The sequence below is a fragment of the Haliaeetus leucocephalus genome, unplaced genomic scaffold (assembly GCF_000737465.1).
Source record: "Haliaeetus leucocephalus isolate CR32 unplaced genomic scaffold, Haliaeetus_leucocephalus-4.0 Scaffold696, whole genome shotgun sequence".
Lineage (NCBI taxonomy): Eukaryota > Metazoa > Chordata > Aves > Accipitriformes > Accipitridae > Haliaeetus > Haliaeetus leucocephalus.
The window spans coordinates 1,287,833-1,300,751 of NW_010973132.1; the positions used below are offsets into that span (position 1 = coordinate 1,287,833).

The following is a 12,919-nucleotide window of genomic DNA, read 5'->3' on the forward strand; positions in this document are numbered from 1 at the left end:
CTGCAATACATAGCTTTTGTGTTATACAGTACAGAGAACGTGATTCATTCTGCCTCTCTCATAGAGGTAGGCAGAAATTCTTATATCTAAGTCTGTGTCCCCATTTATCCCATAGGTGCTGGAGAAAAAGTTTAAAGATTTTGTAAATGAGGTGAAACCTCTGGGACATTCCAAAGTTGTCTTCTTAAATGAGTTGGCATCTAAACTAGAGAGGGATGGCCACAGCAAGATGGACATTATCCAGAAGAGAACAAAGCAAATCAATGAGACATGGGAGAAACTATGCCATGCCATCCATGCAAGGACAGAGGTAAGAAATACATGAAAAACTGGAGCACTGAATTCCCTGCAGTTTTCCATGTTTTCCTTTCCCAAACCAGTGCATTGCTCATGTTGGAACACAAGGTTTATAAGAGCAATGGGTGTATTCTGTTCCATTCTTTCTTGATCTATTTCCCTTTATAGCCACTGCTTACCCTACTGTTCCTGGCAAGGCTTATACTTGAAAGATATTTATCAGCCTAGAGTAATTCTGTTTTCCTTAATTCACTGCTAGCTCTGGTTTCTTGAAAAACTAAGCCAATCTAACAGTTTACCACCACTAACAGGAGGCCAGCTCTGGCACTTGTTGGACTCTTTATTGAACTACTTCAGCTCATTAAACAAGATGAAAACTCTCCAGATTTCTTTGCTGAGTTAGTTACTTGAAGTCAAAGAAGGGTTATGGGAGAGAAGGTGATAGAGGACACAGAGACAAATCCCCTACCTTTTGGCAGCAGTTAGCTGTTAAATTAGCTCACCCCATCTCATGAAACTGCAGTCACAGATGTGTTTGGAAAAGCAGAGAGGACATATAGAACTCAACATTTTTGTTTGCTTTAAGGAGAATGTAAAATGTCAGATATCCTCAACTCTTTCTTTTACTACCGTTACATATACATTTTGCTTATGAAGTAGCTCAAGCCCACTATTGTCTGTTAGCAGCAGTAAATGTATGACAATTGTTAATATATAGTTTGAATGTAAAATAGTATTAGAACATTTTTTAATCCTCTCATTTCAGAAAACTTAATTTTCACTTAACTCCTCTTATTTTCACTGTTTGCAGTGTAGGCCTCTACTCCAAGCAAGTTTTTTAGGACACTTTCTGTGGTCGAGCGAGCTACCTTTAGAGGGCAAGTCGTGCTCTCTATCTTGATCATTCTTCTTATGTGGAGATAAATTGCTCTTTGAGACATCTGTTTCTTTCCATTGACAAAGAGAACTTGGGGAAATGGTTAGCTTGAACACCTCACTTTCAGGTGACTTAATTGGGAAGGTATTTCACTCCCATTCTTGTTCAGTCTGTACTGCATTAGGACATATCAGGGTTGCCTTTTTTTGTTCTGCAGACATGATAGTATTACCATTAAATTGTTTCTTTACTCCAGAATCTAAGAGCAGCCCATCAAGTTCACCAGTACGATCATGATGTGGATGAAGTAAAGGGCTGGATGCAGGAGAAAGAGGCAGTGGTGGATATAGAAGATTATGGCTATGATCTTCCAGGTGTACAAACACTTCTCAGCCAGCTTGAGGGAGTAGAGGTAAGAGGATCTGTCATGAAGCAGTGGCAGAAAAGCATAAATGGAAAAAAAAAAAAAAGGAGACTGATGCTTGATTTGGAATCCTCTCAAGTGCCTTGTTTGCAGGCCAGCAAAAGATAAATTTATTGCACCCTGAAATATTCTTTGTCCTTCACAGAAGGCAGCCTTTTCCTCCTGTTTTTAACATTGTGATATATTATTAATGGTTTTGCTTCTAAGGATGAGCTTCTCTTCTAAAATGTATTCCGAAGTGTTATTATAATTTCAAAGGTGTCATCTGAACTACAAGAGACTTCAGCTCCACACTTATCAAAATAATCAGTGTCTCACATCTAAAGAAGCTTCTTTGATGCTTGATGATGAATGTTAAAAGGTATTAGGAGGAAACTGAGAGGAAAAGCCTTGACAGAGTCATATTTCCAGCCTCTCTGCAGCCAGTGGCTAGAAAAGATATGCACTACCTTTAAAATCTGCTTTTGATAGATGTAAGTAGTGACTTGGTCTTACAACCTATTCTGTCTCTGTTCCAGAGAGATCTAGGAGCCATCATGAAAGAGCTGGAACGGATTCGGGGAGAGGCTTGGCATCTCAGCCGCACATACCCTCAAGTCAAAGAAAACATCATGGAGAGACTCACAGATGTGGATGAGTGCTGGGAAAACCTGGACAAGAAGTTTCTGGAGAGGAAGGCAAGACTAAGCCAGGCAGAACAAGTCCAGCTCTACTTCAATGACTGCAGGGAGTTGATGTATGTGTTGGCCCCCTGAGTTTGTCAGTGGGCCTTATTTATTGTCTTTCCCATATAGGATTTTCTAAATTACACCTGTTAGTTATTTTACTCCTGTCCCAGGTGCTCTGCAGCTTGCTCGCAAATCTCTTTGAATAATAATACATGGCATCTTCTCAACAGCACTTCACAGAATTTACCACACATTAGAGGTGACCATGGCACTCCACCTCAGCACAGTATCCATGACACACCCACATTTTTTAGACTATTTCTTAGACGGTCTTGGAGTATTCAGTCACTCTGGATAGATTTGGTAGTCTGACCATTCCAATTGAAAATACTGTTGATTCTGTAGGAAGATGGGGGAGTCTCTGCTAGATAGTCAAGTAATTTGTACACCTGTACAGACACTAGTGCCCATTTCTCTCAGAGTCAAAGCAACTACATTAAAGATAACCTTCTAGAATAGGTTAGCACTTGCTCAAGTGCTGAAAGTGTTTTGCACACATGTATTTAATGCCATTGCCCATATGCACACACTCTTCTGCCCATTCTTATTAGGGGTCAGTTTTTTGGAAGAATTAAATTGCTGGGAAATGCCATGATTTTTTTTTTCCTTTTTTAATCTGAATTAGAACAAAATGCTGAGTGTTTAAACCATCTACAAAACATATTTTTTTAAAAAGGTATGTTGACCTAAACGTCTCATTTTGTTTAAATCAATCATGCCCAAATATCTATTAGCAGAGGTCTAATGTAAAAATTGAAATAACTAATGGAAATATGCTATACTCAAAGTGGCAGAGCAACATTAAAATACTATATTTTGTCATTTTAATGTCATTTTCATCAAAATTGATACATTTTTAATGGAAATTGTGTTTTTTAAACAGTATTTCTCACAGAAGTATGGACATTTTAAATTCAGTGTAGTTAATCAAAGAGTTAGTCCATGACAGGGGTAGAAATACAAAGACAGTGAAGTGGTTACCACTGACTGTTGGACAGTTACTATGCTAAGGGATAGATCCTGAGCTCAGGTAAATCAAGATGCATTGGTTTATGCCAGTTGAGGCTCATGGAGTAGAAGACTTTCCTTTAAAAAGTGTCTGTCAATATGCTTCTTTGCATGAGTGCTCTGTATGCATATGAAGTACTTTCATGCATGGTGATAAGGTTAGATGGACATCTGAAAGTCTCTGTGTCCCTGTACCATGTATAAAAGTACTGCGAATGTGTGCAGCCTAGGCATTTGCAGTTCCAGTTCCATCTGAGGATTAGAATGTGCAGTGCTTCAGTATGTATAGATGATGCAGCTGCCTTTCTAACAGGCTATTGAAACAGCACTGGGAATATTGTATCAGGTTACAAAAATCCATAGATGCGTGAGTGAACCTTCATGAATGTGTTTTTATATTCATATCTTTCATAAGCAAACAGAAGTCTGTATACATGTATCCACAGCCACGAGATGTGTGCATTCCTGAGCATCCAACAGATTCAGATTCCTTCCCTTTTTACCCTTTTGACTCTATTCTTTAGGGCCTGGGCCAATGAGATGCATGCACTAGTGATATCTGAGGAACTGGCAAATGATGTCCTGGGAGCTGAACTGCTTATCAAGCGTCATGAGGAATACAAGCGTGAGATAGAGAAGCAGTGGCTAAAATATGAAGAAATGCAGCGGGCAGGAGGTGACCTGATGAAGAACAGACACTTCATGTCTGTGGAGGTGTGTTGATGAGTTAAATATTTTACAAACAAGAGTGAACAAAGACGACATCAAACAGGCAGGAGTTGCAGCTTTGTCTCTCTTCCAAAACAGAACTAAACAGGACAATCGGGTTCTCTATTATTAAAACCTGCAGACTTTATGTGATGTGTAGAAAAAGAAAACACCTTTTGAAGTTCTTACTCCTCTAGAAACTGATTTTGAAGCTGTCCACAAAAGAATAATCACTGGACTGATGATGGCTATGTGGGGGGTAGAGAGGTATCACTACTCCGTAGAAAAGATGCACCACATAAATGAGAAGTTAGCATTTGACTACACAAGACCTAGGATAAAATACATCACAATGCAATCGACTATAGGATGGACTGATGTCCCTGAGCACACCAGAAGAAAAGTAATTCTTCAGAGATGTTACAGAGCAAAGGGGCAAGAATGTTAAAATTTCTGTGATCTTGTTATCTAGGTACGTTTAGACTTTGACCTTTGCAGTGGTCCCAACCTTGTCTTGATACTGTCTGTAGATCCAGCGATCACATTGTCAAAAGCGTCTTCAGAATTTATCCAAGATTACATTACTTCTGTTGTAGAAAGAAGTAGAGAACTTTCCGCAGTTTAAGGCTCTCCATTGTTGCCTTGCCATAAATGGATGTATTATTTGTTGAATCTTCTGGTTCTCACTAGTTCTATAACACAAATTGCCTTGGTATAAAGTTTCATCATGGGAAAGCATATGGCAGAATATTGGTCATACAGTATGTGGAATATGCATACAATTATAATATATAGCTATACAACATACAGGCTAAATGAATTCAAGGAAAAAAAATGAGGACTCAGGCGTCTTTTCTAAACTACGTTAACACCACAAAGTTATCTAGAGGTCATTTTCTGGATCATGAGGGCAGATTACATGCTAGTTGGCTGTCACATGAAAGTCTGATTAGATTTTTCACCTCCTGGCATTGCAAATGTTATTTTCCTAGATTGAAGAAAAACTGTTAGAGCTGTCAGAGCTGATGAAGAAGGTAAAGGAGAGCTGGGACATGAGGAAAGAGTTATATGAAGAAAACTGGGAGATTCAATTGCTCCGCAGAGAGCTAGAACAAGCAGAAGCATGGCTGGCTGCCAAGGAAAGCTTTCTTTCAGATCCTAGCTATGGGGTGAGTAAAGACAGCATAACACCATTGAGATGCCTCTTAGCATATACAGAGTGCTTGGAGCATGTATCAGCTCAGGCCTGAAGTTAATCACAACCTAAACAGTAATGCACCCTTGAGATTACAAAGGGCAAGAGCTCTGACCTCTTACAGAAGTAAGCCCAGGCAGTTGCTGCATTTTACATGGTGATGGGCTCCAGGAGGTGGTGGCTTCCAGGGGGTGGTAGAAGACTGGGGAGAATTCCAGACCATTTTTTCACATAAATAAGATAACTCACAGAGGGTTCAATCTTCCCTGTCATGCTGAGAGCCTGTTTTGAAAGGAAAACGGGTTTTTCCCCACTTCGTGTTGCGTGGTAGAATGTTTTGCACAGATGGCTTGATAGCTAGCTTGTAAATCCCTATTTAAACACCAGCATCCATAGGTTTGGTTTTTTCTCATTGTTGACTGTCTTCTGATAGTTTATAAGATGGGAAAACAAAATAAACCCAGGTATTGAAAACTAAGCCGAGAGCAAGACAGATTTAAGATGCATGTGTTGTAGGGCAGGAATAAACTCTGTGGCTGGCATATGCTGGAATCCAAGTACTTAATCTGTATGTAAACAGTTATTGTTGGAAGCCATGGGTACCACATGGCTTCGCAGAAAAAAGAAGGTTGTTATTTGAGCTTTTTTTCATGTACAGCAGACAGACTGCAAGGTACAGACCTTCTTTTTAAGTGTAAATTAAGATTTTTCACACACTACCAGGGGTTTAGACATTTAATTACAAAAATTTCAGAATCATCATTTGGCTAAATAGAATGGGATGAAAATCTTAGGTATAATCGCTTCCGATAGACCTGATTTTGGACTTCCATATCTGATAATTTTTCCATTCAGGATTCAGTGTCTGAAGTAGAGGAATTACTGAAGAAACATCGTGATTTTGAGAAGATGCTTGCAGCTCAGGAGGAGAAATTTGCTCAGCTCAGCAGGAAAACTAAGGTGAGAAGTAGAAGGTTGATGAGCTGTGTATGAAACAGGATGATGAGGATCCTTGAATGTTTGGGCCTCAGTCACTCCATAGAAGAAAGAACTCCTGTGCTGAGGTGGAGTAAATGAGTGACCAAAGCTGAGAGAATGCAGATAGAGCAGCTGAGAATGAGACCTGTATGTAGACCAAAAGAGTCCAACTAGCTTGCAAAAGCTCTAGAGGAGAAGTGGAAGCTTTCTTCTGCCAGAAGCAGCAAAAAGGGTGTGTAGTGCACATTGCTGTGTGAGAAGCAGGGTGATGCTACACAGATGGAGAGATTTTGATTCATTCAGGATTTCAGTAGGGACCTGCAGCCACCTGACAGTGCTGGAGGATAGCAAAGGGCTGAAAATAAAGGGAGACCTAGGCAGAGATAGGCCTTTTTCCTTCTGGCATCAGAGTTCTACAATGGATTGTATTAAGTACCAAAAAATATTCAGTCAGCCTCTCAGATCCTGTTTCAATGGTTTTAAATTATTTTCCTGACATAACCAGCAAAACATAGCTTTTGTGTTTGGCATTAGGCTAAAAATTAGCTTAGCTGAGTCTGCCTTTTGTTCAGTGATTTGCAAATTGGCTAAATGAAGGGACAAATGTCCTCCACTCTAAAATTTTTTGTGAGAACACCCCTGGATACTTACTGTTCCTACAGCAAACTTAAAGAAGCAGTGTCACAGAAAAGAAGCATAGTTTCTCTAGAGCTTATGAAAGACTCAGCTTCTAGGGAACTTAGCAAGGGCAGGATTCACTGTATTTGAGATTAACTGCCATCGGTATTCATGGCTCAGCACATAGCAATTAAGTTCAGTGCTAATTCTAAGAATGCCAATGGAGGTAGAGGCCATAAAATTCAATGCCAGGAGAGAGTGTATTTGAAAAACTATTCCTGCTTAAAATGAACAAAAAAATCTTAGGTAAATACCCATGAGTGCAATGAAGGTAATTTTTAAAAGTGTAATACTTTTGTCCTACAGAGGGAGAAGAATCTTCTGAAACAAGTGGACACAGAAGAGAGTGAGCAGAAGGATAAAGGCAAAGTTGTACGGGTTCCCTCTCTGAAAAGAAAAACATCTGACAAAAGGAATGCACCACCAAAATTGACAGAGATAAAGAGAACAACACAACTGCCATCTGTGCCCTTACCCAGCCTGTCCTGGAGGGCCCCACTTGAAACTATTTTCTCCCCCATTGAAAAGTCTTCATCGACATTCCAAGAATTAATTGCTGGGGGAGTCCCAGAAGTGCTGAGCAGCAACAACACAGAAATGAAAGCTGAGAGGAGGCTCAGTGAGATTATCGCTCCACCTACATCAAAGATGGTGGGCCCACGAGCCACATCTTTGGAAAGTCACAGTCCTTTAAGCTCTCCTTTATCTCCTAATCCCATAAACCAGCAATGCAGCAGCAGTTTGTCAGAATCGTATGCCACAGGCCTTTTATCACCTCAGGAAAAAAGTGCTAGAGGCTCCTCTTTCTCCAACCTGCAGACAAAACTAATGGCAACTCCACCTGAGCCTGGCCAAAAGTCACTAGATAAATCACCAAATTTACTGCTGTCTAACTCCTCTTGGGAGAGATTAGAGAATATATCTTCGGTAAGTTCCAGGGATTCCTGGCTCTCTCCTCACAAAACTGCTATCCTGTTCTAGTTAAAGTAAGAAATGCAGGAAGTTCTGTATGAAAGTCACACAGAGCACTATACAGTGGGCATTTCAGTGGGATACACTCATGGATCCAAACACAAAGAGGCATTTTATGTGCCTTTGCAGTTGATACACTTCCCAAAAAGATAGTTGACGTAAGCAGCAATGTATAGCTTAAAAGCATTTTTAATTTGCTCAGCTTTATAGCCTAGGTCTTGACAACTGTATTGGTTTCTGTTTTTCTTTCCCAAACTAGAGGTTATTCATGCTGCTGAATACTCAGCAGAACACTTAACAAGAGCCAGGACATGCTGTCTCACAAAGAGACAAGACTGCTGATTTACCCATATCCTCCAGGTGAGGTGGTGGTGCTTTAGTGTCCACTGAGTTTAGAAGTCAGAGAGAGGCAGGACTTAGTGGCACCCTTGCCAAAGAGCTGACCTGGTGCAAGACTAAACCCAGCAACTCCTGTTTGCTCACTCTGGCAGGAAATGCACTGTTAACTCATGGACAGGTAAAAATTGTTCCCTTCCCCTCTTGCACTTTGAGAAGAATGTGTTTGTCACATACCCAAGTGTACCAGTACAACACTATACATTGCTCTAACTCAGTATTATTGCAGGTGTGGTATAAATAACTACAGCAATTTAAGTTGCAAATTGTATTTAATAATATTTAAAAATTAATTAATTAATACGTCATGTTAGAGAAAATTCCATGAGCAAATTGTTCTAGAAGGACGTGAATTCTCTTTGTTTAGGTAGTATATCAGAGATGTGACTGCAGCCTAGAAAGGATTTCTAGCTGTGCTGTGAATGTAAAGGCTAGAGGCAGTAGAGATCAGTTTCTTTGTGTGGAATTTATCTAGAAAGACCTTCAGAAATTATAACATATGTTTAAGGGTCATTTTAAAGTTAAACAGCAATGTTCTTGTGTGTCTCAGGTTTCTGCAAATCTCCAGCACATGGAGGGATTCCTAGAAAAGAGAGACCAGCTCCTTCCCGGAAGACAACAGGTAGAAACAAATGCCATCACTCTTCCTTAATTCATCTTTCCTTGAGTTATAGTACAGATCTGGTCTGACTTGTTCTTGCTGAAGAGGAGCTCAGGGCTGTGGGTTTAATTCAGTTACCACTAAAATGCATGAAGAAGTGATGGGAATCATGCAGAACAGGGTCTGTCTACATTTAATGGATCTATGAACCAAAGCCTAGGCTGTATGAACACATTAATTGTGTTCCCCTAATTATAAATACAGGTTTCAATACATCAACGGAATTGGGAAAAAAAAAAAATCAATATTTTAAAAAAAATTAAAATACAAGCTTCAAGACCCTGTATCAGCATGTGATTGTTTGTTGGCAGAGGAAGCCCTCACTTCCATGCTCCCAATGCTTGTCATTTCTAACTGTGCCAGAAGAGACTTAAGGTTCCTGTTTCTCTTTGAAGAAGTGGTTTGTTTAATCTAGGGCTGAATGAAGCTGAGGTATTGCATGTAAACAAGTTGTGTTGGATTGTTTGTCCCATAGAATATTTCCTCTGAAAGTTTTAACTTGAAAGACTTTTAATTTTTTTCAATTAAAAAATTGAATCTGGTGTGGACTCCATCTTCTGGGAGAGAAATTTATTTTCCCTCTCTTCTGGATACACTGAACTTCGTCTGCTGTGATGCTGAATTTACATATTACCAAACAAGAAAAACTATGACTTATCTTCCTTAGGACATTTTCATTCCTTTTCCCTGAATGGCCAAATTGTCAGCTTGATTCACTGGCATAACAAAATAAGAATATAGAGAAATAATAGGATCCTTCATCCAGAAGGGTCTCATGGCAGTATGCTAACCTTTCGGTGGTACATTGTTGGGGTAGAAAATAGCAGCTACTTTTGCACAGTGTTCAGTAGCATTCCACTGGGGTTAGTTTAGGAAATTAAGATGAATTGAGCAGCCACATTAGATTGAAACCACACACTTAAAACCAGACTGTGACTAGCAGGCAAGGAAAGCAGGCAAGCTGGGAAAAAAGTGGAGCTTTTAGTGGCCAAAAATAGACATGACTTTGATTACTCACCTTCTCTCAAAGATGTTGCTGACCACAACATGGTGCAGAGCTTGCTTGCACCAGGTTATGTCATTTGTTCAGTCCTAACTCACAGAGAGACCCTTCCTGAATCACCCACACCAGAAACTACAGCAGGTTGTGTTTTTGTAGGAGATAATCATGACTAAGAGAGCTTCTGTGATCATAATATGGGCAGCTCCTGACTTCTTGTGGAAGTTGCACATGAAAGAATTCATGGCTCCAATAAAATATATAGGTAATAATTGGATTTTATTACCATTTCTATTCATGTAGCCAGGCTCAAGGTCTTGGAAATCATTCTACGTAAAACTCGATGGATTAAAGCTTGAGTTCTATAATGATGAAAAAGAAGCATCTAAGGTAATTTGGTTTTTGAATCTTTCTAATAATCTCTGTGTTTACCTATGTAAAAATGCATTTAAAAGAAAATTGGTTTGGGGCTGGATTAATCAGTTCTCTTTCAAATGTCAGCTGAGTGAAAATTCAACAATTGTTCAACTGATATGAACTATAAGACAGAATAATAAGCTTTCCAAAATTTTCAAACATATTCCTTAAAAGAAGTATCTTATTCAAGAATTGTCTTCAAGATATAATGCAATAGTTCATTGTTCTTCTGTGGTTCTTCCTATTCAGTGAGCCTAGTTATAAAGTTAGAAGCAGAAAAAAATAGTATGGGAGTGTAGTGAGCCTGCGGGTTGGTATGGAATTGAATCCTAGCGGAAAAGATGCAGACAACTTTTTGTTTTAATTTCATCCTCCTTCAGAATGTATCCACACTCCTGTCTCTCAGCATTCCTGGTGCCAAATGTGAGAGGCTGGTAAATTACATCAGGAAAGAGAACGCATTCAGGTTGTGGTAAGTCTTATGGAGAAGTGCAGTAATAAAAGCCTACACAGCTAACTGTACAGTTGTATTTCCCTGCAGTCACCTAAGACTGTATGTTGTTAGGAGGCGTAACTGAAATGTCTTACAGTGCTTGCCCCACTCACAAGAACGGAAAGTATAAGGCAAGACTAACTAGAATTCACTGTCTCCTATCCTTATGTACAGGCTGAGAGATGGGGCAGAGTATTTCTTCGCAGCACCTTCTCAGACGCTGATGGAGGACTGGCTGCGATCACTACAGAATAATATAGGTACATTCTCACTTCCTTCAAGAATGAACTGTGTTTTTAGCAAGTGATGGTGAGAGAAAGAGAAGAGAATGAGAAGTTGTACTTAGTCTGGGGCATTCTGAGCTGTCCTTTTTAACTGTGTTAGACAGCAGTACATAAGTCACCTGCCACCTTGCAATGTAATGACCTGGCACGAGAATGCCCAGGGTGGCTTGCAAAGCAGCATTTCAGTTGTACTGCGGTCAGCATCAGGTTATTCCCAGGGAGGGGTCCTGCCCAAGGGCTGTATTCATCCTTTTATTAAGGAGTTGCTTTGGATCTTGATAAACAGCTTTTCTTCTGAATCTAGATCTCTTTCTGGACAACTCGCTAGGCGGTGTCATACTGGAAAGGAAGCCAGAGCACAGTTATAACAATGATGTTCAGAGAAAATTGTTATGGAGCCAGAAATGGCAAACTCTGCCTCTAACACTACTTCAGAAGGTTTTTATTTGTGTTCTTTGACTCTGCAGGATACAGTAGCAGATCACATTCCACAGTGATGGTGCAGTCTTTTGCTCCAAACACAGAGACCTCCCAGACAAGACTGTGGGACTTTCCAGACAGAGACTCTACTGAAAGACTAACCAGCAAAAGCTCACTCCTGAGGTAGGGGCTCTGTGCCACAAGGCTGAACAGACGTCAGTGCTGTTTGTGCTCAGGCTCCAGTCATCTACAAAGGGAGATTGCCCTGAGGTCAAGAAGTGCCGCTCCTCTGTCACTAATGTCACAGAAATAGTGTAGCCACCAGGACTAGGGAAGTGATCGTCCCCCTGTACTTGGCATTGGTAAGGACACACCTCAAATACTGTGTTCAGTTTTGGGCCCCTCACTATAAGAAAGACACTGAGGTGCTGGACCGTGTCCAGAGAAGAGCAACAAAGCTCGTGAAGAGTCTAGAGCACAAGTCTTATGAGGAGCGGCTGAGGGAACTGGAGTTGTTTAGCCTGGAGAAAAGGAGGTTCAGGGGAGACCTTATCGCTCTCTACAACTACCTGAAAGGAGGTTGTAGTGAGGTAGGTGTCAGTCTCTTCTCCCAAGTAACAAGAGGAAATGGCCTGAAGTTGTGCCAGGGGAGGTTTAGATTGAATATTAGGAAAGATTTCTTCACCGAAAGGGTGAAATGGGAACAGGCTGCCCAGGGAAGTGGTTGAGTCACCATCCCTGGAGGTATTTAGAAGACGTGTAGACATGGTACTTATGGACATTGTTTAGTGGTGGACTTGACAGTGCTAGGTTAACAGTTGGACTCAGTGATCTTAAATGTCTTTTTCAACCTAATCAATTCTATGATTCTAACCCAGTAAAATACAGTATTCTTGAGTATGACCCTGCCTCAATTAATTTGGGCCATTTATGATGTGCTACAGCCAGTTTTTAAATACGGGCCTCACTATAGTCAGCCATATCTTGTCTGTGGTTCATGACTTAAAATTGGGACACCCAGAGGAATTCTTGTATCACCTATTATAGGCACCAAAGTTACTAAAATAAAATATCTGATCTGAAGACTGGGTTACCTGTATGCTCAACGGAGAGAGACAGATGAGGGAATCAGAGCAGGAGTCTACAACGTGTGCTTTGGATTTTCCTCTGAACATTGTCTCCAGCAGGGTCTGAAAGGAACCCAGCCTTCTAATTTAAGGAGCCAAACCAGTTGTTTAAAGTTGCACTGTTTGAATACTTTCCTCAAAGGCTGTTTTGAGAATCCAAACACAGACATGGAAAACGCAGCCACAGCCAAATTCAGAAATTTGGCCTGTAGTATAAATCAATTTCTGTAGCACTTGGAGTCTGTAAAAATCTTAC

General features: G+C 40.3%; 1 protein-coding gene across 1 annotated transcript in view; it reads left to right on the top strand.

The window, feature by feature from the left end:
- The window catches only part of SPTBN5 (spectrin, beta, non-erythrocytic 5), a 99,780-nt gene that overhangs the window by 86,402 nt on the left and 459 nt on the right, over positions 1-12,919 (top strand). The window contains exons 55-66 of the mRNA XM_010580055.1: positions 116-310; positions 1,431-1,586; positions 2,117-2,334; positions 3,859-4,048; positions 5,035-5,211; positions 6,093-6,197; positions 7,200-7,820; positions 8,812-8,883; positions 10,226-10,312; positions 10,720-10,811; positions 11,007-11,092; positions 11,584-11,719. Coding sequence (XP_010578357.1) covers positions 116-310; positions 1,431-1,586; positions 2,117-2,334; positions 3,859-4,048; positions 5,035-5,211; positions 6,093-6,197; positions 7,200-7,820; positions 8,812-8,883; positions 10,226-10,312; positions 10,720-10,811; positions 11,007-11,092; positions 11,584-11,719 — 2,135 coding nt within the window. The remainder of the gene's footprint in view (positions 1-115; positions 311-1,430; positions 1,587-2,116; positions 2,335-3,858; positions 4,049-5,034; positions 5,212-6,092; positions 6,198-7,199; positions 7,821-8,811; positions 8,884-10,225; positions 10,313-10,719; positions 10,812-11,006; positions 11,093-11,583; positions 11,720-12,919) is intronic.